General features: G+C 55.6%; 1 protein-coding gene across 1 annotated transcript in view; it reads right to left on the reverse strand.

Moving 5' to 3' along the window:
• Window positions 1-2,131: 2,131 nt before the first annotated feature.
• Window positions 2,132-24,826, reverse strand: part of GPR107 (G protein-coupled receptor 107) — a gene marked incomplete at both ends in the record, with an annotated part of 38,444 nt that continues 15,749 nt past the window's right edge. Inside the window, 11 exons of the mRNA XM_084237312.1 lie at window positions 2,132-2,228; window positions 4,466-4,587; window positions 5,234-5,317; window positions 6,379-6,428; window positions 13,057-13,100; window positions 14,035-14,165; window positions 15,958-16,075; window positions 16,444-16,517; window positions 17,614-17,689; window positions 21,562-21,695; window positions 22,588-22,698. Of these exons, the coding sequence (XP_084093438.1) occupies window positions 2,132-2,228; window positions 4,466-4,587; window positions 5,234-5,317; window positions 6,379-6,428; window positions 13,057-13,100; window positions 14,035-14,165; window positions 15,958-16,075; window positions 16,444-16,517; window positions 17,614-17,689; window positions 21,562-21,695; window positions 22,588-22,698 (1,041 nt within the window). The remainder of the gene's footprint in view (window positions 2,229-4,465; window positions 4,588-5,233; window positions 5,318-6,378; window positions 6,429-13,056; window positions 13,101-14,034; window positions 14,166-15,957; window positions 16,076-16,443; window positions 16,518-17,613; window positions 17,690-21,561; window positions 21,696-22,587; window positions 22,699-24,826) is intronic.

Here is a 24,826-nt window from a genome sequence, read left to right on the forward strand (position 1 = left end):
TCAGGCCTGCCCAAGCTCAGTCACCAGCCGTTGGGCATTGGGTGACTGAGCCCAGAGGAGCTGGGGGGCAGGGTACGGAGAACCGGCCCCCAGAGAAGGACTGCCTCCCATGCCACCTGCAAAGCTCGGGTAGGGTGCGGCCGCCCCACCTGCCTCCTCCACTCCTCCGCTCCCAGCAGTTAAAATGAGGACAGCTCCGTGGAGACCCTTTCCAGAGGGCGGCTTCATCATGCCCCTGCTCTTGCCCAGCCCTCTGTGGCCTGCCAGGAACACCTGCTGGTGGGGTGCAGTGGGGCAGCCCGGCGGGGGGGGGGGGGAAGCGTGGCAGTGGCCTGGCCTCAGCGTGAGGAGTTCTGCGGTGCTGGGGTGGGGTTTGTGTGCAGGAAAACAGAGTCCTAAAAACAGTCTCATCCCCCCTGCAACTTCCTTCTCCTGTCTCACAACTTGAAATACTTAGGGTGCATTTTCTGCTCCCACAAAGGGGACGGCAAAGCGACCCTTCCTCCAAGGTCTGCAGGGCGGTGAGCAGCAACACCTCCCGGGTGCCAGTTGACCCCAGTGCCAGCTGACTCTGGCGCCGCTGCTCAGAGCCGGGCTGGGCAGCAGAAGCCTGGTGAGGGCTCGAGCATGCCACTTCCTCACAGGGGGGTGACAAGCGAGATGGCAATGGAGAGGGAGAACTGCTTTCAGGGGAGACACTTCAGGTTCCCAAACGAGGCTATTGAGGGTTTCCTGTGGTTTCCAACTAACCCTGTGGTTTCCGACTGACCCTTCCAAGCCAGAGGGAAGAAACCACCACCAGACACCACCACTGCGACCGCCCAGGAGGCCCCGTCCCTGCAGGTGCAGCTCACTGACAAGCCCAGGCGGGCGCCGGGGGTCAAGCCTCTCACCTGGCACTGAAAGAACCGACTCAGCCACACTCAGGCTCCTGTCTCAGGCCCAGGCACCAAAACCACAGCGGGACAGCCCAGCAGGCCCTCGCCCACCCTGGTCACAAGGGCCCTGCTGTGCTTGCCCCATTAACTCCAATGACCCGCCAAGAGCGGCAAGACGGACCACCTCAGGCGACTCCCCGGGCTTGGACCAGACCAGGAAAGAGGTCTCTGGGTCTCCACAACACCTCCCTGACCCCAACCCGAGAGCACACCGCCCCATCACAGCCACACCCCCGGAGCCGGGGGCAAGGTCAGCCTCCTCCCTCTCTTCAGAAAGGCCACCTGGCGACAGGCCTTTCAACAAGCACAACTCCGTGAACCTCTCCCGCCCCAGCTGCTCTTCAAGGAACACTCCTTCTGCTGCCCCCTATTATGAATATCAAAGCAGATAGGCCCGGAGGAGACCAGGAAACAAGATACGGGCCTCTCCAGTTAGCCAGGGGGGGGGGGGGGGGGGGGCCGGGCCAGAATGCCTTCTGAGTATCCACATGTGTTTCTGGACATCCAGCAGGCCACACAGCCTGCCGCGACCTAGTGCCCACTTCCCTCCAGCTGGGCCGTGCTGTGTGCCAGGGACTGGCCTCAAGGGGACATCACAGGCGCAGAGGACAGCAAGGCCACTGGGCCCCCAGAGTCGCCATGTCCTGGTCAGTCCAGGGCCAGGGCCAGAGGTCAACAGGCAGGGCTGAGAACCTCGAGGGCGGCTTGCATGCTGCCATTGGGCTGTGACTTTTTTCCTAAATGAACTGAATTTCATGCCCTCGTGTCCCTTCCTGGTGAGTCCCCTCACCCCCCTCAACACCTGCCCCCCCGCAAGCGCACCCTGCACTGAGACTGCTTCAGACACCAGACACCCACCAGTCCCTGTCTCCGCGGCCGCACACCTGGGGTCACCGCAGACACCTTAGAGCTCCCAATGGAAATAAAAAAGAAATATAAATTAAAAAGTCTTCCTTTTATCCTCCTGCTTCCTCCCCGCCATCCACAGCTGAAGGAGAATTCTAGCTGCCTCTAACCAGCCACAGATCCAGTTTCCATAAGAGAGAGTGAAAAATTAGGTTTCCGTGGCACTTCACTCCCAGCCACGTGCCCGGTGGTGTCACTGTCGGGAAGTGCCACCCGCGCTCCATCACCAGTAGGACTATTAATAAGTTAAGTGTCGGCCTGGACAGTGCCGTCCTCGGAGCCGCCCGTCACGCGGTGCCTTCCCAGCCGCCCTGCGGCTCCACCGAGCCGTTGGTCACCTTCTTGACTTTCTTCATATTCTCCATCACCCCTGACGTCGTCACTCTGCACAGGGAAACGCAAGGAAAACTTCAGGCTTAGTGAAAAGGTCGCCGTCCCCACAGCAGAGCTCAGGAAGGGGCAGGGGCTGGCTCTGGAACCAGACGAGCCTGGGCGCAGAACCTGACCCATCCTCGCCAGCCGCGGAACGCTGGCCAGGCCACTCGCCCTCTCCCTGCTTCTGTACAGTAAGTCGTCCCCGCTTCCAGAACTGTCAGGACAGTCTCACCAAGTGCTCCGTCATCCTTAGCAGCAGCTGCTGTCACAATCAACGTTCGTCTGTCGTGTCCTCCACTAACTTCCACGCTGCACACACGTATGTCAGTTTGAGCAAGAGGACAGCATGCGTGTTACGGTCGCCGGTCTGGAAAGGAAGCTAATCAGCAGCGGACATTTACAACAACCAGCCACAGTGGGTCAGTCCTGAGTCAGGGCACAGAGTGGTTTGGAGGAAACTTCTGGGCCCGTCCAGAGACTCTCTTACCACCAGAGGCTGCGCCGAGCTGTGCACTGTCAGCGGGAGCGGGGGCTGAGCTCCCACCATGGGTCCCTCCCAGCAGAGCTTGTTCTCTGTGGGTGCCTGGTGCCAAGGTGTGGGGAGTCTGCCCCTGAAATGTGGCCAGGACATGGAGCACGAGGAGCCGGCACAGGGGCGCTTTGCCAATGTGAGCCCCGGTCTCTCAGGATGGAGCCCAAGAGTCTCTCTATCTTAAGGAACTGGGTGGCACCAGAGCAGGTGATGCCAACCGAAGACGGGGTACTCCCCAGCAGGTGCCCCACAGGGACGTCAAGGCAGAAAGAGCTCCGAGGACCCCAGGGTGTGGGGTGTGCATCATTACACATCCGTCCACCCATGCTATGTTTGGCACCAGGAGCCACCCCAGGGTGAGGTGTGACTCTGGGTGCTGACAAGTCAATGTGGCCTCATTGGCTGTGGCAAGATGTGCCATCTGGGGGTGCTCGTAGCAGGGGAGGCTCCACATGCGAGGGACAGGGGACATCTCTCCGCCTCTGTCTGTGTGGTAAACTGACAACCGCTCTAAAAAGTCGCTCCGCAGGCGCATAACCCCGGGCCAGCGCCACCCTGAGGCTCCAGGTGCAGCGCAGTCCCACACTTCCCCGTGGGCTGGCAGGCATTCCTGACCAGTCAAGTCAGTTCAAGCCACCAGCTTGACACTGCCAGGACCCATCTGCCGCACCCACATGCCACATGCTGTACCTGCCATTGGTCACTCAGGGGCATCGACACACCCAGAGACTCTCCCTGGGCCTAACGATAGGACTGGCACAGGACAGAGACAAAACTGAGTGGGGCTCTTAGGTCCCCAGTCCTGCGACTGAGTTTGAAGTCCCTGGGGACAAAGGGATGCACGGGGGTGGGGGGGTGGGGGGGTGGAGGGGTGTGTGTGAAGCTGGCTGGGGCTGGAGCAGCTTTGCAGCCCGTACTGAAAGACGAGGAGTGGCGGGATGAGATGAGAGGCAGGAGGGGGCAGCAGCACAGAAGGCAAAAAGCACGTGTTCCCTGCCCCCACTTTTCCTGATGGCAGAAATAGTCCAGGCTGCGGAGAGCACACAGCACACGGGGCCCAACACATATGTGCGTTCAAACAGCGCCTGCTGCTGTGTAACTTGCTGCAGTTAGCATTTTAGCATCAAGGTGGGTAAACCTCTGTGGCCTGGGCCCAAGGAGAGGCTGAAAGAACTAAAAGGGGAAGATAAAGTCTGCATTAGTCCTGAGCCTGGCCGTATGCAGGTGGGAGGAGTCCATCACCCGGTGCCCGCGGCCCCAGGGAGAGTGGGTAGCTGGCCAGGCTCGCTTCCCACAGTCTAGTGTCAGATAAGGTTGGTGAGAAAAGACAGGAGGAGGTAGAAGAGAACCATCCAGCTCCCAACAGCGAGCTGGTGCTCAGGTGTGGCCAGCAGACGAGACCTGGAGGGGCGCAGACTGAGGTGTGGGGGGTGCTTGGTTCTGTGGTGGGGTTAGACGCTGCGCCCTCCTCAGGAAACACCCTCCAACATGGAAGACAGAGCTCGTGGCCTTCTAGAAGGCATAGGCGAGGGCTCAGCATGCCTGGGCTGAGGTGGACTCTGGAGGATTTGAAGGTGCCATAGGAACAGCACAGCCTGGGGTGGTGGCCCCAGAAGCCATGAGCCCTCTTTTGAAAGGGGAGGTACCACCTCTGGAGAAAAGGAGCTGCTTCACACTGGTAAAGGGGCAGGGGAGATGCGAGGGGGATTCTTACACAGACTCCATTTCCAAGTCGTCATCTTCCTGAGAGAGCTGGAGGTAGGGGTTATCTGAAGCTGGGCGGAACTTATACCCCGTTAGGACAAAGAACACCAGCGTAGCCATCTCGTCCAGGAGCTGTGGATTTAAAGATCACCCCAAACGAAGGGATTAGCAACACGGTTCTCCAGAAAGCAGCAGGACTAAACAAACAAGCCCCCCTGCATCCATCCATCGGCCACTCACTCACTGAAATACCAGAGACCCTGCAAGGGGGCGCGTCCCTTAGAACGTCAGTCAGCTCAGGCCTCAGTGGAGCATTCTGCTGCAGAGCGCTCTGGGGCCCTGCTTCAACCAGTCTTCCTCAGTATCTTTTAAGAGCTTGTGACAGCCCCACAGTTCCCCACAGTGCCTAAAGCACCAGGTGAGAACAACAAGAAAAAGGCAGAGTCCCAGGAGACGGCCCCACCGGCGATAGCGGTAAAGAAGGGAGTTCCCGGCTGCAGCAGCGCCCGAGCCCCACAACCGGAGGAAAAGACCGTGTCCCCATCTAGACTGAGTGACAGCAGGAAACCGCCCTCTTGCCACTTCTAAAATTGAAAACTCAAATCAATAATGCAACTACTCTTTAGATTTCGTATGAAATCTAGCAGCTCTCCCAGCCAGGTAAGTTTACTGTAGACCAGAGCGACCGAAGGTCTCAGTGGCCACAGCCAGATAAGTCTGGATAAATCTGGAAAGACCTTCAGCCACAACCCGCGCCACCCAGGGCCGCCGGCCGCACCTGGTAGAGCCACTTCCACTGGAACGGGACGGCCAGCTTGAGCAGAAATGCGATGATCCTGGTGAAGTATATGTAGCACACGATCTGGGGGAGACAGAAACCGCCGTCCTCCAGCAATTTGTTTTCTCAGATAAACCACAAAGCAGAATTGCCTGAAGAAAACCAGCTCCTCAGTGCCAACTCGCTAACATTGCAGGGAGCCACGTACCCCATGCCCGGCTACACCCAAAGGGGCCCTTCACTGTCTATGTGACTGAGCTGCTGGCAGGAGCTGCACCCACGGGAGAACAGAACACTTGGCGTGGCCTCTGGCACTGCTGAGTGACTCCGCCCCCCACCTACTCACACACACACTGACTTCAACCCCAAGCATCATGTTCTTATCCTACCTGGGGAAAATATGGACTTAGGGTCTTTTCAGCAGATGCTATCAGTAGTTGGGGAGAAAGGACCCACAAACTGAGCACCCCGGCCCACCCACCACAGCAGGCGCTGCTCTCCGTGCCCACGCCTGCCCAGGGTGGCCAGGCTCGGGAGCAGAACCTGCACACCAAGCGCGCAAGGTGATGGCCAAAGCCACAGACAGTGGATGACTCAGAAACTCTCTTGGGAGTCCAGAGGCGAACTCTGGAAGGCCCAGGCCTTCCAGAGTCCCAGAAATCCAGACCCCCGACTCCCACAGGTCCTGCCCCCCAGTACTGCGCTTTCGCGGCCTGTTCCATCCAGTCTAGCCCTGTTTGAGGTGTGATTCCATTTTTGTAAAGAATTAAAAGAGCAAGTCTAAGCAACAGTGACCCGCGTGGCACACGGCCAGAGCAGAATCCAGGGCAAGAGCTGGTGATGCTCAGTGGCCATTACCTCAGGTGATGGTGGGGGTGGGGAGAGGGAGGCGGACCCAGTCAGGACCAGAGGGGGCTTTTGCCCTCCCTGAATTTTCAAAAATATCCAGCATGTGTATTTACAGCTCTGTTTAAAACTAAAATTTAAAAAGAATGAATTCAGATATTTAATCTCCCACATCTAAGGAGACAATTGAGTTTTATGACACGAAATCCACACAGCTCCGGGCCTTCACCAGTTCTCTGGAAGCTCACTTGCTCTGCTCCTCTGAGTTTATTTACAGAATTAGGATAGTTTTTACTCACCAAGACGTAATAATGTCTGAAGAGTTTCAGCTTTGCTAGGTTAATAGCAGCTAGGGAGAAGAAAGAAGAAAATAAAAGGTTCATTAACTCCTCAGTTTTATACAAGCCACACTCTGGGTCAAGGGGGCAAATCTAAAGTGGATGAGTAGGGCCTCCCCGGTGGCGCAGCGGTTGAGTGCTGGGTTGCGAAGCTGCCTGCAGAGTCTGCGGCGCTGGTTCGATCCCCCAGCTGCTCCCCGGCCACCGGAGGAGGGTCCCACATGGCGCGCAGACCTCTCCTGCCGCCCGCTGCTCCCCTCAGCAGTGCACTTGGGTCCTTCTACCTGCTCTGCTCCCCGCTCTGGCTCTGGTGAATTCTCTCGCCCTCCCGCACTTCTGACTGTACCCAGTGCATGTATAAACAAAACAAACAAAGCAAACAAATAAATAAATAAATAAAGCATGCCTCTATTAAAAAAAAAAAAATTAAAAAAAAAATAATAAAGTGGATGAGTATTGGGCCTCCCCGGTGGCACAGCAGTTGAGCGCTGGGTTGCAAAGCTCAGGCCGCGCCGGTTCGATCCCCGGCTGCTCCCCGGCCACCGGAGGAGGGTCCCACATGGCGCGCAGACCTCTCCTGCCGCCCGCTGCTCCCCTCAGCAGTGTACTTTGGTCCTTCTCTCTGCTCTGCTCCCTGCTCTGGCTCTGGTGAATTCTCTCACCCTCCTGCGCTTCTGACTGTACCCAGTGCATGTATAAACAAACAAACAAATAAATAAATAAATAAAATATGTGCCTCTTTAAAAAAAAAAAAAAAGTTTAAATAAAGTAGATGAGTATTGCCCAGGGGTTTCTGGAAATGCAGCTGCTTGGCAGGGCCTCCCCCATTGCCAGGAAGGTAGGGGAGTATGTGGGGAACTTGGCTGGCACCGGCAAAGTGGGGGACACTCCACTCTGGGTGGGCAGCTTTAAACTGGTTCTGCTGGAGCTACTAACACCAGAGGTCAGGAGACACACGCCCAGCCCCTAGCCACCGGATACACCCCACCTCTGCCAGTGGTGCAGAGGGAGCCGCACCCCCAACTAGGATCAGTCTCAGGTCGGGTCCTGAACCCCATCTGAGGGAGTCTCCCACAGGCTACGGTTGTGAATTCAACGAACCCACGATGCATCCTGCAAACTTCACTTGGGTTTTCACTACGGACTGGTAACAAGCCCTTTAAATAAGACCTGCCAGGCTGGGTCCTATCTTCTCAGCTGCTCAAGGTCAGGGAGCCTGGGCCGCTAACTTCCTGCTGCTGCCTCTGGCCATGAAATATTGATGCCCACAGAGGGCAGCAGGCTCCCTCCCCATTAGCAATCCTTTCATTCATCATAAACCTTCCAGCAGGAGGCAAATTAATTTTGCTTAAAAGCATTCAATTACAGTCTCTGTTTAAGAATGGGACTGTGGGTGGTGAAGGTTCAAATTTCCTCTCCCTCCCTCCTCTGGCTGCAGATTAGTAGGGGGCAATCAAGCTTAGAATTCCACAAGAAATCCCTGGAATCCTAGGTTCACCTTCAAGGTGATTAGCAACTACAGCATCTGCATGAACCAGCTCTGAGAAACCAAAGGCATCCAGGAGAGGAGGGATGGGGGCTCCTTCTGGAAAATTCTACTTCCCAAACTCAAGAGGGGGAGCACCAATGCACTCACTCTTATACACACACAACACTGAAGAAGCTAAATTTGAGGGGCAGGGGACCAAAGGCCTTCCTGTGCCCTCTCTGGCACCCTGCTCCCCCTCCCCAGGGTCTGGGCCAGGCCACAGCGGGGTACAGCAGCACTGCCACTCGACCTCTGGCCGGTCCAGACACAGCAGCACTGGACTCCTTGAGGCACTGGACTCCTTGAACGCCAGGTGAGTGCCCTGTCTGGCGAGTGGGAGGGGCTTCCACAAGCGGAGACATGAAATCTGAGAAGTGCCGGGTAAATGAGTCCCACTGACTTGAAGCCTTGCCTGTGGGAGGGCCCGGCCGCCGGCCACCCACCCGTGTTCCCAGGTGTGTTCACCCCAGCACTGCCCAAGTTGCTCTCGCCCCACGGAGCCTGCACATGTGGCCTGTGGGCCCCCAAACAACTACATGGTTCTAGAACAAGCCTCAGTTCTCCTTGCTGTGAGAAACTGAGAAAACAGCACCACCCCTTACACCATCTAAATAACAGAAACACTCCCAAAGCCTCTTTTGAATTTTTTTGCAGTAATTAATTCTGACAGATGGAACTGCAGCCTCAGCTCCACCAAGAATCAGCAGCCCCCCAGAGATGTCAGGATGCCAGGCCAGGACAAGCAAGGCCGCCAAGGTCAGGCCCAAGGAAGGCTCCCCACCCACCGAGGGGCAGGGTGAGGTGAGGACGGCCCAGAGCGGGCAGCGTCCCAGCAGAGAGCTGACCTGGCAGTGGCCAGCAGCCAGTCTGCTGCCCCCCTGGGGTCTGCCTGGAGACACAGGCAAGGAGCTGGAGGGGTAGAGGGAGGAGGCGACTGAGAAAACAGAGGGGTCAAGGCGTGGCAGGCCCTGGCTGGACAAGGAACATGTGTGAACGGCCGTGGGGAGCAAAGGGCACAGGCAGCAGCTCCCTGCTGTCAGGCGCCGAGCCACACCTTATGCTGACAGCAAGACGCCCTGAGGGGAGAGGGCAGCACCCACACATCTGGCACCCACCAGGAAATGTCAGCAAGGCTCTGCCGCCCGGGACATGGACTGACCAGCGCTGCTAAGAAACACGGCCTCGAGCAGCAAGACTCAGTCACACGCAAGACGCTCACTGACTAGGCTGCTGCTGCAGGCCCGGCTTGGACCCCATGAGGCGTCCCAGGCCCAGGGAGGCAGGAGGGCCAGAGCGGGACGCCTGCTTATGAAGGGAGAACAGGAATAGGTAACACTGCAGGGTCTGCGCATCTGTACATCCACCTCTGCTGCTTCCTGGCTGTGGGGCCCCACGGAAGCGGCCTAACCTCTCTGAGCCTGAGTTTCTTCGTGGGTAAAAGAACACCACCTGGCTGGAGGGCGGCTGCTGAGTGGCACAGCACCAACCCAATGCTGAATGTGACACAGGGCCCGCCACCTCCACAGGACTGCACGGTGGTGGTGACGCTGGACAGTGGTGGCCTGGGGGCCGCCAAGACCCTGCGGTCTCCTGCAAGCAGTGTGGCCTTGCATGTGCCATTGAGTCAGCCTGCAGAGTAGGAGGACCTGGCCCCCGGTGGGAGCACTGCTCCAGCTTTGGGCAGCGAGCAGCAGGGCCAGCAGGCCAGCTGGGGTCCCCCAGCCTCCCTTTGCTTTTCTTCCCCAAAAGCTTTCCCTGGAGTTAAGACGGCCGCTCCCTGGACCACGCGGGGCTTGGGGGACTCCCTGGACCATGGGAGGGGTTCCCCAGAAGAAGGCAAAAGGCAGTGACGCTACCTGAGCCCCAGGCCTGCTCGGCACTGGCTATTTGGCCACCTCTGCGTCTACACCATTGATGATCCTGCCACCAGGGGAACACGTGGGGTCTAGTCAGGGAAGCCGCCTAGGAGGGCTGTGCCCACAAACACCTCCAGGCCTCTGCTGTACTCAGGACACGCATGGCTCAGGATGAAGAAGCCCTTCCTCGCGGCCCATGGCCAGCACGTTGCTGTTTAAGTGCTTTTGAAGCTCATGGAAAAGCTACGGTCCTGCGGGACACTTCCTCTGATATCTCCTCAGAAACACACGGGGGAAAAGGCGACCAGGACAGTGATGGTTAACGAAACAGTGTAGAACCCCAAGCCTGCCCGCCAAGGGGAGGGCACCATGGCGGCGGCAGCCATGAACCCCGCAGGTGGAACAAGAGCTGGCGCCTCCAAGAGACTCAGCCAAGCTTCCTCCCCCAGGACATGCGCAGCAGTGACAGAGGACCTGGGAAGCCATGTCTGTGGCAAAAGGAAAAAATGAGGCTTAAGCCCTCAGGTTCAGTCAGGAAGAAGCCACCACCTGGACTCCATCTGCAATCCCCAAGGCAGGAGAGCCACAGACACCCCCGCCCACTGCTGCCAGCCCGGACTCCACGGAAACTGAGATTCCTGAACCCACATCACTGTCAAGGTCACGCAATGAGTCAGGGGAACAATCACCCTAGAGCAGGAAGCAGAGTGTCAGCAAAGCACTTCCGCATCCAAAAGAGGCTGCTGCCCATGCCCCGAGGAGGGGCTGGATCTCGGGGTGGGAGTGGGGTGTGAGCTGAGCAGCACTGAGGACCGACCGCAGGAGGCCGGAACCAGCGCTCAGTGGCAAGCTCAGCCCCGCTTTCCAGACAAGATGGGCTGGGCCAGGCCACGCACAGCCACACTGAGGCTGGCTCACAGAGGGTGCCATTCCTGAGAGCTCTCTGCTGAGGGACTTCAGCTGGGGAACGTGGCTGCCCTGACTGACGTCATCAGTGTAATCAAGCTCCTCTTTGGAGTGAAACAGGCATTTGTGGATTCGCTCAAAAACATCCTCATTCGGGCCTCCCCTGGTGGTGCAGCGGTTGAGCGCTGGGTTGCGAGGCTGTTCGATCTCTGGCCAACGGCGAGGTTCCCACAAAAAAAAAAAAAAAATCCTCACTCAAAATCAATTCAGTGAAGAACACAACTCAAGAAGACGTCCCCATTCATTGAACGTGTCCCCCTTCCAAAGGGTCTGTATTTGCTGAGGAGAAATGTGTGCTCTCCTACAAGTGTCACCCCCAGAGTGGCGAAGCAGTGCCCTGCACGTGGGGGACCTCCTGAGTTCGCCGCTGCTCTCGGCAGATGGCCCCATGCTGCCGCCTGGTGGGAGAACGAGGACCTGCCTGGTGGGGCCGGGCCGGGGCTGGACGGCTGCAGCCCTGCTGGAGTGTCTATGCTCCAGACGCTGGGGGCTTCAGACCCCATCTTGGGCTTTCCCTGCGGAACTACATCCCTGGTCGGATACTTTCCTAGGATCCTCAGCCAGTCTCTCAGTGGTCAGTCTCTCCCAAAGTAGTCAGAGACAGTTACCCTGGTCACCCCGATCCTCTGAAGGCGAGGGGAAGAGAGGCAGCAGAAGGTGAGGAGGGCCTGGAGGGGTCCACAGGAGGAAGGAGAAGGTCAACAAGAAAAACAGATGAAAGGTAACAGCTGGAAACACTGCTCTTGGGGATTGTAAACATTTTCAGTCAAACAGAAAACAAATCCAGACATGTGGAAGCGCGTGAAGATAAAAAATTATCAGCAAAACATCTCATGTCGGTGTATGAAAATAAGACCAAACTATTAAGCTACAAAAATAATAAAACCAAAAATAATAAAAATAATAAAGTTACAAAAATAATAAAACCAGCTTCTTACGTAACATGCCCAGGAGGGGGAGGGGGAAAGACGAGAATAACCCCCAATAAAAATTATTCCCTGAGGGCGGGTCTTATTTTCTCCTTCGGCTTTTCCTGTTTGTGGCAGGGCACCTCGTTACAATTCTGTTTCTGTGTATAATGTCCGGAACCCGGCCCACGAAGGGGGGTCGGCGCTAGAGCTCCCTGGCACGAGGACGCTATGGAGCCTGTAAGCGAAAGTTCCCTGCAAACCACTTCCCACCTAAACCTCACTCACTGGGAAGAATTCATGGCAGAGGACATTCTGAAGGGAGAAGGGGAATCGGTGCCTTTGAAGGAAAAGAAAAAACAAGAAGGAGCTGGTCCCCAGGCCCTGAAAGGAAACAAGAGCAGGCAGGGCCTGCTGCCACTGCTTCGGAGGCTGGGGCCTGGCATGCCCGGAATCAGCAGTGCCAGCAGCCTCGGCCCATGGCAGGCATCTCAGGGTAATCATTGTGGGCCAAAGGGGCCTCCCAGAACAGTGCTCTTTTTAAGTAAGAACATGGGGGCCTTGCCTGACACTGGCATGGAGCCTAGAAGTCAGGTTTAATTCCTGAAGACTACAGTGTGGTATTAGCTCTGGAGCAAGTGTGAAATGAGAACCAGACCTATCACCCATCTTCCAAATGTTCTAAAATGAATCCACGTTACTTTATTAGCAGCTACCTGAGAAAGAGTGGCCCTCAAGAGCTGACTACCTGCAGGATAGGTGACTTCAGGGGCCTGGAGGCAGCGCACTGCTCCCCACCTGAGTCCCGAAATACCCATGGGGCCACAGCAACCTGTGGGTGAGGACAGTATTCCAACAGGCCTAGAAACTCACAAAGCATCTGCGGGCGGTTTCTTTTCTAACCTGGGAGGCACAGCTGGAAAAATCAAGAAGCAGAAAGGGCACCATGGCACCACCACTGAAAACTCAGGACCTGAAAGGTGCTCTGTGGGCCAGTCTCGCTTTAAATGAATCCCGACACGTCTATTTTGGAAGCGTGTTAAATCAGCAGGAAGGGTGCCTGACGCACAGTCTGCCCCGATCCATACGTAACAGCTCCTGTCGCATGGAGAGGTGCTATCTGGCCTTCCAAGACATGGGTTTCTCCTCCTGACTCAGTTTGCAAAGGAGAAAACCAGGCTCACGAGTGGGACTGCCGTGAGTCAGCCATAGCCGCCACCACCAACCAAGCCCCCAAAGACAAGTAGTCTCCCCAACACTTAACACCTGCCTCTGCACCCCCCCCCACCCCCCGGCTGCAATCCCCAGGTCTCCCAGTCCTAAGCCTCTTCTAGCTCCCAGGAGAGCCCTGGGGATTCGGAGAAGGAACAGAGGGACTTGCCTTTTCCGTCGGTTGCTGAAGCTTCTTGTAAATGTCTGATGGACCTAAAAATAAAACATTCAGAGAACAAAAGATTAGCTAACAGTCTCCACTCCACTGCTCCGCTCCAGAGAGTCGCAGCCTAGTGTCCCTTGCTGATGCACGGCAGGGGTCAGACTGGAGGCTGCTGCACCAGAGGGTAGCTTTTGGGGCAGCACTTCCAAGTGGGCCTCAGGCCCAGACTCCAGAGCCCGCCCTCTGCTGGCCACGTCTAGCTGACCAAAACAGGGGCCTAGGCGAGAACAAAAACTAAGACGCAGGATCCTGCTCTCCCGCCTTACCGCGCTCCACCCACCACTCGAGGCAGTGCACCCTCGCTGACCTCTGGCACCCAGGAGAACGCGGACCCCAAAAGGTCACCTGGACTTCTCCAGTCCAGACCTAGCAGGCAGACCTATGGCTTCATGCAAAGCTGACATTTCATTGCCTGGAGAGTTCTAACTTGGCTGAGCCAGGTGGGCCTCCAGGGAGGGAGTCTCTTTTCTGGCTGAGGTGCTGCTAATTACTGTCATTACAGCTCAGGCAGGTGAATGCAACATTATTCAAGAAGATGCAGGCGGGGGTTCCAGGTAGAGTTCAAAGGCACCAAGGGAAAGACTGTCTGAGCCAGCACGAGTTTTAGGTGAATGAACCTCCTCACCTTCCAGTCGACTGGGCAAGAAGAGGCCATTTATGGGATTTCTTCAACTCTCTCCCTTCTATTTTATGCTGCTACTAAGTTCCCATTTCCAGACTCTTCCTATGTCTACACTGCCAGCTTTGATGCCAGACTAGCTTATCAGACCCTGGGGGGGGGGGACCAGATAAGGACACAGATCCCAGGGTCCTGTCCCTGGAGTCAGATTCTGGTCAGTTTGGGCCCCAGGAAGCTGTGCTTTTAACAGGTGACTTGGGCCAGGTCGGGAAGGGCAGCGTCAGCGGCGGGTGGGGCAGACTCACCACACCACAGGGAAGAGGATGGCCCCGCAGCACAGCAGGTCAACCAGGAAGAGGGAATCCTTCCACAAGCTGTACTCCGTCGTGCCCTCCTCAGTGGACTCTATGATGATGTAGGCCACGTTGGCCAGGACCTATGGAACACGAGAAGGCGCTGAGGCCCAGAGCAAGTGCGGACTTTCACACTAATGGGGTGGACACTGGGCCTCCACCCTACGGTCATGGCCTGGCTTCCAGCCCATGAGCTCTAGCCCTCTCCACTCGCCCAGCAAGCAGCAGCCCTGCGCCCACCTCATGCCTGCTCAGAGACGAGCCCTGTGACTCCATGGCAGGCAAGGGCATACAGAGGAGACCGCTCTACCTGGCGCCCTCTCAGGACACACACCTTTGGCGGCCTGAGCCTCCTTGTAAAGACTGAGTCAGGCAGCACACTGGAAACTGGGGGTGGGAGAGTGACTAGCGGGGGTGGAGGGAGGGAGGGAGAGAGAGAGGAAGAGGGAGAGAGGGGGGGAGGTGGCCTCAGCTGTTTCCACACCACTGAATCAGGTCTTCCCAGCCCAGGAGACAATGCAGAGTCACCCAGTTAAGCTGCTCCCGAATTCCTGGCTAGAAGAAAACGTGAGGGAAGGAACAGTGACGGCCGGTGAATTCGCCAGGTTCGGCTCAGCAGGCGGGACCCCCAATTCCTTGCCATCCTGTCTGCACTCCACAAAAGGTGCCCTTGTCTCTGCTGTACCTCTCGGCCTCTGTCCTGTTTCTTTCTTTCAACATGTAGGCCAGGCCCATTTCTACCAAAAACTGTCCAGATCATTCCAACCTGGGCGATCACCCTACTCCTCCCACCACTGGTCAGGACATTCCTTCAATGCTGACATGTTCCCACTCTGGGACACGAAGGTGGCTGTGCTGGAAATGTGGACCCGCCATCTCCAAAGCTGAGTGGGCTGAGCTGAGGGCCTGCCTCACCCCTTGCCCCCGATGTGAGACCAGCTGACGAGAACAACTTCATCAGACATATGCTCTTAAGTCAGGCAGAGCACAGGGCTTGTCCGTGTGAGTTCTCCATGCTCTGCCTCCATTAAGACTGTTCTACATGAGACGAGGTTCCTCTCCTGAGGGCCCCAGCCTAGTGAGGCAGGCCACACACAGGGCACAGGGCCCCCCCCCGCCCCTCAACACAAGGCTGGAATAAATGTTCACCCAACATCTACTTAATATTCTCCGTGTGCAAACTCACTGGTGTCATTCACAGTTTTAAAATAATTTGTTAATAAAGTCCACGAACAGCTCAGCCTCTTTGCTAAAAGGACGTTTTGTCACAGGGTAAATGGACCCAGAGGGGGCCTCCCAGTGGCGCAGGGGTTAAAGACACAGCACTGTCAAGCATCGACAGTCACTGCAGCACGAGTTCAATTCCCGGCCAGGGAGCTGACCCACATGGCACAGCAGACCTTTCCTGCCTCACCCGCTGCTCCCCTCAGCAGTGTATTTCAGTAGATCTGCCTGTTCTGTCCCCACTGTCTCTGGTGAATCCTCGCACACACCCCCCACATCTCTGAACTATACCCCAGTTCTTCGATGCATAAATAAATAAATCTTTAAAAAACAAAAATAAATGGACCCAGAAGGTAGGCTGCATGCACCCCCCAGTTTTCAGCAGCTCTCTACAAACATGGGTGTCCACATGCCAGCGTGAAGATCACTGGGAGTTAAGCACCCCCATGGTGCTTAACTGATTCTGACTGAGTGGGACGCTGCTACGACCAGCGTCCCACTCAGTCAGAATCAGAATCCCAGTCTTCAGCCCCCACCATGGCCATAGCTGGGGCTTAAGGGCGAGTCACCCCTCTTCCTGGATCGGCCTGAAGCTGCGCCTGCTGAGAGCCCCGACAGAGCAGGACAAGCAGATGTGGGTGGGCCCTGTACCTGGAGCGGGATGACAATCATGAAGATCTTCTTGTCTTTATCAGAAAGGATGTGCTTGATGAACGCCCAGCCAGTGCCTATGAGCGCGATGGTGATAAAGAGCAGCGCCCCTTTCAAGCTGGAAGAGAGAAGACATGCAGACGCCGGTGGGCTCTCCAGACCCTGCCCGAGTTCAGTGCTCACTCTCTCATGTGCTGCCCGTACAAGGCAGGAGGCGCCTGAAGTGGGCAACACTTCATTCTGGGCATGCAAACAGCTCCACACTCCAAAACCCAGGCAGCCAACCCCCACAGGGAGGCACCCCTTGCAGGAAGGAGCATGGCCACAAGCGTGGACAACTGCAGTGCTCCAGGGGGGCCTATGTCAGCCTCCATAGGTTGCCATAGGTTGCCAGGGAGGATAGGGCGACCCACAGGGCAGGCCTCTTCCTGCTGGCTCCCCCACTTGCTGCCAGTATGGCACCTGTCAGGGACCATGGGCACTTACAGGTGAGTGATGTAGTACACGACGGCCCAGCCCTCCATGGGGAAGCCCTGGGACGAGATGTAGTGGTAGTCGATCTGCAACAAACAGTCTCAGTGAGTCACGGGGCACGCGCCAGTGGAGAACCTCGTGAGGGGAAGACCCGATGCCTCCTGGCCGAGTCACAGTCAAGCGTGAGCCGCGCGCAAATGCCAGGGAGCCAAGACAGCTGGCGGCAGGTTTCAGAGTCACCACCATCTCAGTTCACCTACGTTCTTCTTAACAAAGCCCAGGTCAGAGCACCACGGGTCTTTTCGGGACCCTGCCGGGCACCGCGTTCCTTCCTGCCCCTGCTGCCCACACAACAGCAGGCCCGTGAAAAACCTGCATGGGGTCACCCAGCTCAACAGGGTTCTCTGAAAACCTCCTGCAAGTCCAGAGCTCCTCGAAGCCGCCGAGTGACAGGCTTCAGCGGCACGTCCTTATGCCTCCTGGCGAGGTGAGGCTCAATTTGTTCAATTTGTTCTTCTCTCACAAATGGCCACCTAGAACTCCCAGTGCCTCCAACATCTTACCCGTCATTATCAATACGGTTCCCGTCTCCCCAAGGAGCCCTGAATGGGGAGCTGTCTGAACACCTGCCACTCCCTGCAGCTGGAGCTGGAGACACCTTTCCCCCAGCACCCTCTGAGGTGCAGGAGGGGTCTGGAGACCAACCCTCACAAGTGTGCTCCGGGACCCCTAGGGACTCGCTCCCAAGGGCTAAACGGTCAAAGCTCAAGCTCAATTCTTATGTCTCAATCTGTAGAGCCCCCGTTTCCTCCCAGTAAGAGAAGTCAGCACTGAACTTCAACTCAGATGGGAACATAGGGAATATTTAGAAAAATACCGGAAGTGCTGGGATCAATTCAGTAGGTGGCACTCTAATCTCAAGAAGTAACAAAAATAAACAATAGCACCACCACAGAAACAGGAGACGGGGGAACGCCAGGTCTGTGGGTGACACCAGAAACGGTCTGAGGTCTGGTCTGAGGAGCTGTGGTGATTTACCCCCATGGCAGCTGGAGGCTTCATGAGAAAGACGCTCTTTCATCTTTACCTTCCCATAATCTATCACGTCCTCTAGTTTGTTTTTCCTGGTCATATGGGCACTGTACATCATTTTACAAATAGCCCCACAATATTGGCACATACCGCATGGAACACCAACGAGAGAGACTTGGTGAAAGGTAGGGCCGCCATCAACCAGTGGATTTTAAATACATCATTCCTAAGGGAACAGACAAAAAGTAATTAAAGGAATATTCTAGGTTCTCAAAGCACAGCTGGAGCCCCAGGCATCACTAGGAGGTAGGAAGCACTACCTCAGCCAACTACAAACAGCAGCCTTTTTCACTTTCTTACAAAATCTTTTTGGCAAAGTTTCTGCACATAAAAAAAGGTTTCGAGCAGAGCCTGAAGCACCTCCACTGTATCATGCGAGGAGGAGGCGACAATACCAGGTGAGAAGCGCAGAGCCAGGAGAGCTGGGGACCCTGAGGACCCAGCGTTGAGGCCCCACCCTGAGGGAGATCTGCAGTCTGGAGAAAGGGAGGGTTGAAGGGGCTGTAGGGTGGCCAAAGGGAAAGCTGGGGTGGTACACCCTCATGGATGGATCCTGCCCAATAACCCAGGCCAGTGGGATACAGCCCCTTCTCATGCCTCTACATGGGCCAGTCACCCTTTCACCAAGCATTAAACTCCCCTGTCCCTTCCTGCTCGGAACGCCCCTGACAGGACACTGCGAGACCATTATGGAGAACACTGTGACTCTAGTAACAGAACAAAGACGGGAGGATGACGCAAGGGGAACGCACGTGCTCCGCCATCAAGGCCCTCCGTCAGGTCACGGCTACAGAGCGTGGCGAGGAAGGGCACAGATGATCAACCCAGCAACAGACCCGCGAGCAGCTAAGGAACAGCCACGTGGGGACGGACAGAAGGTGACACCAAATCGTGGGACCAAGGACTGTTGAATTATCAGCACGGGAAAGGTGCCCAAACCTGCAGGGAGGGAGGGGAGCTGGGTCTCCACTTCCACAAGGGGACTCGGACGGCTATGTGTAAAACACACGCTTTGTCATCTTGGAGCAGGAAAGGGCTTCTCAAGATGCAAGAGGCAGTGTCCAAAGGACTAAAATTAGTCAGCTGACTCCATCAAGAGGAAAGATTTCCATCCAACAATGAAGGCCGCAGACAAGTTTAACAGCTGGAAGAAGAAACGCGCAATGTCTAAGACAGACAAGGGATTGAGGTCCAAAATATGCAAGCAACTCAGGCAAAGCAAAGCACAGAGACAAAACCCAACAGAAACAGATGCCAAGAACACAGGAGGTCACAAGAGGGGCCCACACGGTGAGCACGCTCCTTCCCAGAGAGTCCGCAGCTCCAGTGTTCAGAGGAAATGTGCAAGGAATCGAGGCCCCAGTGCTCACTCCTCACACGGGCCAGCAAGACAAAGACGATGTCGGGGGCGAGAGCACGGGCCAACAGGCCCCGACACAGGGAGCAGTGCAGGGGAGGCACTCTGGGGAGCACTTCAAACCCCCACCACCACCAGCACAGCTCTGGGAACACAGCTCAGAGGCCACACAGAGCATGAGGGGACAGGAGGAGGGCGGACATGGCAGCATTGTTTGGGGGAGCAGAGGACGGAATTAATCAAGAGGGACTCACTAAGGGCAGGGGAGTGCAACATGGGCCGCATACCCTGGAGGGCAAAGCACTTAGGACACTTATGTAAATACAACGATGGGACGAGATCTTGGATGCTGCTGTGTGGAGAATAGGAACATCTACAATGTGGTACAGTTCACAGTATGGTTTGGGAGAATCAAAATGCATGGCTACAGGACAAGCACGATTCATCTGTAAGAAAATGTGACTATCCAGAACCCGCCTCCATCCCCTGGGTGCCTGTAGGGGGGCTGGGGGGTCCGGGGGGCGGGGGGGTCAGGCTCAAGCGGGTGGGCTGGCATGGCAGATGAGGGGGGCCTGTGTCATCAGCTGACACTCGGCTTCCAGGCCCATTTCCTGCCGGGTACTTTCTTGACCAGTGCCTATTTACTTGAAGGTCAAAAAGGAAGTGAAGGCCTGAAGAGTCTGACACCTGGAGCAGCCCCGAGATTTTCCCCTAAGTACAAAACTTCCCCAAAGCACAAAACATCAGTGCGGGGCTCACTCCCGCCCCAGGCCACCCAGCTCGCAGCCCCCGTTCAACACAGACACTGGGTGGTGCTGTGAAGGCGGGAGCTCAGCTCTGAAGCCACAGCCAACCTCAACCCTGGAGACCCCAAGCTCCCTAAGTCCCAGGAACCTCTGCTGAAAACAGGCAACACCCATCTGAAGGAGGGGGAGATTAGCCGAACTAAGCGACAGGAAGGAAGTGCCCGACTAGGCAGAGAGCAGGCCTCAACAGCCAGAGGCTGCTAGTTCTCCTGCCCCTCTCCCCCAGTCCCCTCCATGCTCTGGGGCCCAGGCTAGCAGTGGATGTGGGTTCCAGCCCTGTCAGCTGACTCGGCCTTGTCTCTCACTTCCCCCACTCAAGGCTCAATAAAAGGAGGCCAAGATCTTTCACTTCCTACCAGCTCTAGAGGCGACCAGCTTCTCCAGCAGCCTTGCAGTCATGTCCTTGGTTCAAATCTCCAACAGAACCAGCTGTAGGACTCCCGGAAATACATAGGGAAGGGGTGAAGGGCTTAAACAGCACATTTCTGTAGGCACACCCCACTTCAAAAGGAAGTCAAAAACTTCTGCAAAATAGGTCAGCCCCATTTAACCACAGATTTTAAGTTCTATCATATTCTATAAAAGTGGACCAGAGACAGTGCCTCTTGCATCACTAAATAAAGGGAAATTAATGTACCAGCAAGCAGCCAGTGAATTAGTTACCCACTTGTAAGGGCCCTGAATTTGCATAGCGCCCTGATTTGCAAAGCCATTATTTAGAGGGGAATCACATAACCGCCTAAGAAGCTCAGACTCTGAGGCAGACAGGGCTATCGCCCCAGTGCAGTGGCCAAGCACAGAGGCGTGGGTGGCAAGGCGCACAGGCTGGCTCCTAGTTCTGACTTTTCTAATAAAGGCAAAAGCAAAACTTTCTTTAACAAAACCTTTTTTATAGGCTTAATTTGTAGGAGACATTTCTTCTTATTCACAGCTGCCTGACTCTCTAGTCCAAACACAATTACGTAAGGTCCTTCACAAGACACCAGGCGCTCTTTCCATCTGGGCCTGCAGAGGGCATGACTGCCCACGGGCCCAGCCACTCCCCGGGCCAGCCCCACGCCCCAGCGATGACGGCCACCAGAAGACACCCGGGCCCGGGACTAAAGCGGCCTCGATTCCCGTCCCGGTGCTCCCGGGGACAAGGTCATTGGTATTTGGGAGATACTTATGGTATGAATTTAAATTAACCTGTAAGAACAACGCCACAGTCACAGGCCAGCCTCCAGTTTATGGGCCTTAAAACACAGCAAACGCTTCACACTATTCCCTCACTGAAAATTACTGTTTTGCTCGCAACGTTCTTGGGAGGGCAGCAGAGAGCTCACTTGCGCACTAGCTCCACTAGAGAAGCAAGCACAGGAAGTTCAAGCCTCAGAGGTTTCAGAAGAGGCAGGAGCCAGGGAGGCGGCTGTGAAGAGGTGTGGTGCTCCAGGGAGAAGCCCTCTGGCCAGTGCCCGCTCGGCCAGCCTCTGGGCTGGTGCCCACAGTGCTAACAGCAGCCGCGCTCTCCCGGCGGGCAGTCACGGTCAGTGATCTCTCGAGAACAAATAGCCCTCGAAGGGGCCCAACATGTTCACTCTGAGTCTGGGTCGGCAGGGTCTTCCCCACGGAAATACTTGGCTTACACCTTTCACTTTGCTTGTAGCTACTGAAATATTGGGATCTGCTTTTGGTGCAAAGCAATGGGAAGAGGACAGCGAGGCAAGGTAAGGGCTTCCCTAGGCCCCGCCCAGACCCGCATGCTTCGGGGAAGATGCCCTCTGAAGAGAATGGATGGTTAGTGCCGATCTCTCCCGGGCCAGGAAGTCAGCAAAAGGTGAAATGACAGAAATCTCGGATGCCCGAGTGGAAGGGTGTGAGCAGGCGATGACGTACCGTCGTTTTCGAAGAACGTGAATCCAGATGGTCCCAGAAAGGCAAAAGAAAAAGGCCATCGAAATGTACAATTTAGGAAGAGGAATTTCTCCTGCTGAGAGGTAGCTGTCGGGGTTCTTCTCCATGATGTCAATCTGAAACCAACACGAAACGGTTTTTACTTTCCAGGAACAGATCGTGCCCATCGGGCCAGCTGGAATCTTCGCTGGTTCTCTTAAGCATCAGAACGTGAACGCCAGCAGATGACATGTGCAGCTGAAGCACAAACGCGTACTGAGTGGCTTTACGGCTCTGGCTTATGAAGCTGCGCGGCAGTGTCCTGCCCAGCAGCAGGGAGACCCTTCTGGTCTCCGCTTCTCTTATTCCGCTTAGGTATTCTAAAAACTTTTCTTATAGAGGGGGCCTCCCTGGTGGCGCAAGGAGTTAAGTTGCAGCACCATGAAGCAATCCATAGCCATTTCAGCCTGAGTTTGATCCCAGCCAGGGAGCTGACCCACATGGTACAGCAGACCTCTCCTGCCTCGCCCCCTGCTCCCCTCAGCAGTGTATTTCAGTAGATCCACTTGTTCTGCTCCCCATTCTCTCTGGTGAATCCCCTCACCCGCCACACCTCTGGCCTGTACTCCAGTCCATGTATGCATAAATAAATAAATCTTAAAAAAAAAAAAACTGGGGCCTCCCCGGTGGCGCAACGGTTGAGCGCTGGGTTGCGAGGCTGCCCGCAGCCTCTGCAGCGCCGGTTAGATCCCTGGCCGCCAGGCGAGGGTCCCACATGGCGCGCAGACCTCTCCTGCCACCTGCTGCTCCCCTCAGCAGTGTGCTTTGTTGTTCTGCCTGTTCTGCTCTCCGCTCTGGCTCTGGTGAATTCTCTCACCTTCCCGCGCTTCTGACTGTACCCAGTGCTTGCATAAATAAATGAATAAATAAATCTTAACAAAAACAAAAACTTCTTATAAAGAAAGAAATGTATCGCTTTTATACAGTTAACAGAACCCATGGGTGGGGGGGGTGGCACGCAGTACTCACGTCAAGGCTGAAAGAGAACTTGTCACTGGACCGCATTTCATTTCCGAGGCAGTTATGGAAATAAAGGCTGTAGAGCCCCTCCTGGTCGTCGGTGCTGATGTTAAAAGAAAACTGAAAGCAGAGAAGGAAGAATGTTAGGGCACGCGATCCTCGGCTCCATTTTGAAATCTACGAAATAGATCAAGGTACTCTGGACAGAAGGAACAAAAAGCCCCCCAATGAAATTCTCCCAGAACAGAACTTACACAGATGTGCTCTTAATTCTGATTCTCTCCCAATGTGCATTTCCGAGCAGGCAGGGAAGCTGACAGGATGCACAGCGCCAGCTCCTGCCCTGCTCTGGGGTCCCACGACCGACATCTCACTACACTCGCCGACCACACATCACCCTCCGGGACGGTCTCCAGAGAGGCACCCAAGACGCACTCACCCAGTTTTCAAGCCAACGTGTAATTTTGCCCTTTAGGTAAAAAGCCTTCCTGGCGTAGCAGGGAGGCCCGTCGGGTAGCTGAAAAGGTGGAGGCTGCCACTCCCTCACCGATGCCTGCACCTAATGGGCTGTTTTCCCCATTGGACATTTTTCTATGGTTTTCACTTTTCACATGTTCCAATGACACATACATACTTACGTAGGTCACAACCTGTGGCTCTGTGCTCAAGTCTAAAGATTTGATTGTGAACAGTAAAAAAAGGTAGCAGTGGAAAGAAATCTGCCTCAGATGTGTTGCTGAGGCCTTTTAGACAGAGAGTAGACTACACAGAGGCAAAGACAGGACGCCACCATCAGGATGGGGTGCTAACACTTGCCTCACAGGGCGACTAGGCAGTTGGGGAAGGACGTGAGGGACCAGGGCGGGGATCCTGGGGTGCGAGCTCTATTTCTTGCCCAGGGTGATGGTTACAAAGGTGATATTTATGACTATCTGTGCCCAACAAACATAACTACACACACACCCCTCTGCATGGTTGCTGTACCTCACAAGTTAAGAGGATGGGGTGGGGAGGAAAGAGAGATCTAACAAAAAGATGGAAATAAAAGGCCAAGACTCCTCAGGCTGAATCACCGTCTCTACACCGACTCATGCTATCAACATGAACGCGCTTCTGTCCAGAGGACAGGCAGGGAAAGAAACGCTTCTAAACTCACCAATTATAGACCCCTGTGATATTGCTAACACACATATCTTAAAAACCAATAGAACCACCATGTAGAGTTGCACCTGACACCTAAAGACACCAAAAGGCCAGAACGCACAGTTGAGAGCTGGGACAGGCCCTGGCAGTCCCTTTCGGCCTTGGGGTGGATGAACTGTGAGTGCCGGACACTGGGTGGCACAGGAGGGACAAAGCTGTCCAAAAGTGGGAGGGAACTAAGGAGGGGGCAGCAGGGAGCCCCCGCTGAGCTCTTTAAGGATGGGGGGCCAGAGAAGAGCAACCTGCCCCCTCCGATTGCTGACAGAAGCAGGGGTGGCAGCCACGGTCTACCCTACGGGGCCCTCCTTTGGGACTTCACAAAAACATTTAAACGTGCGTGTACATTTAAAAGGACAGGTTTACTACAAAAAGGAAAAAGAAAAGGAGAGGCAGCTGCATAGGCACCGATGGGCCGGAGGGACGCCCGACAAGCACCGGCACTTCCTTACGAAGGCAGTAAAGCAAAGTAATTCAACGCCTCGGCCTTGGAGGCAGACCAACCTCAGAGTGAATCCACATTATTTAAGCTCTCCGAGGCGGTTTCCTCATCGGTAAAAGAGGAACAACAACAGCACCTACATCACAGAGTCGCTGCAAGGATGATCTGAGACAATACCGCACGCTCTCAGCACAGGGCCCAGCCTGCGTCCACTCACTCGTCTCCACAGTCACCGATGGAGAGCCCGCTGGGGCCAGGCCCGAGACCAGGCAGTTCACACATATCAGAGTCACACAGATGAGAAGTCCCTGCCCTTTAAGCTACCTCCTGAAGGTAAAGGCAGGCAATAAACACTACAGCAATGCTGCTCGGGGCTCACTGCCAGGGGCAAAGGCAGAGCAGGGGAGGGAAGGAGCGTGCTGTATTCAAAATAGGGCAACTGGAAGCTTTGCTGAGGAGGTGACATTTGAGCAAAGACTTGAAGGAGGAAGAAATTAAGCTGGGTGGCTTCTGAGGACACTCATGTGCAGGTACAGGGGAGAGCTGGCAGGTCACTCAGGACTCAGTCATCCTAGTGACTGCCAATGGTCCTTTCAGCAGTGGATT

Source organism: Talpa europaea (assembly GCF_964194135.1).
Source record: "Talpa europaea genome assembly, chromosome: 7".
NCBI classification, from domain to species: Eukaryota; Metazoa; Chordata; class Mammalia; order Eulipotyphla; family Talpidae; genus Talpa; species Talpa europaea.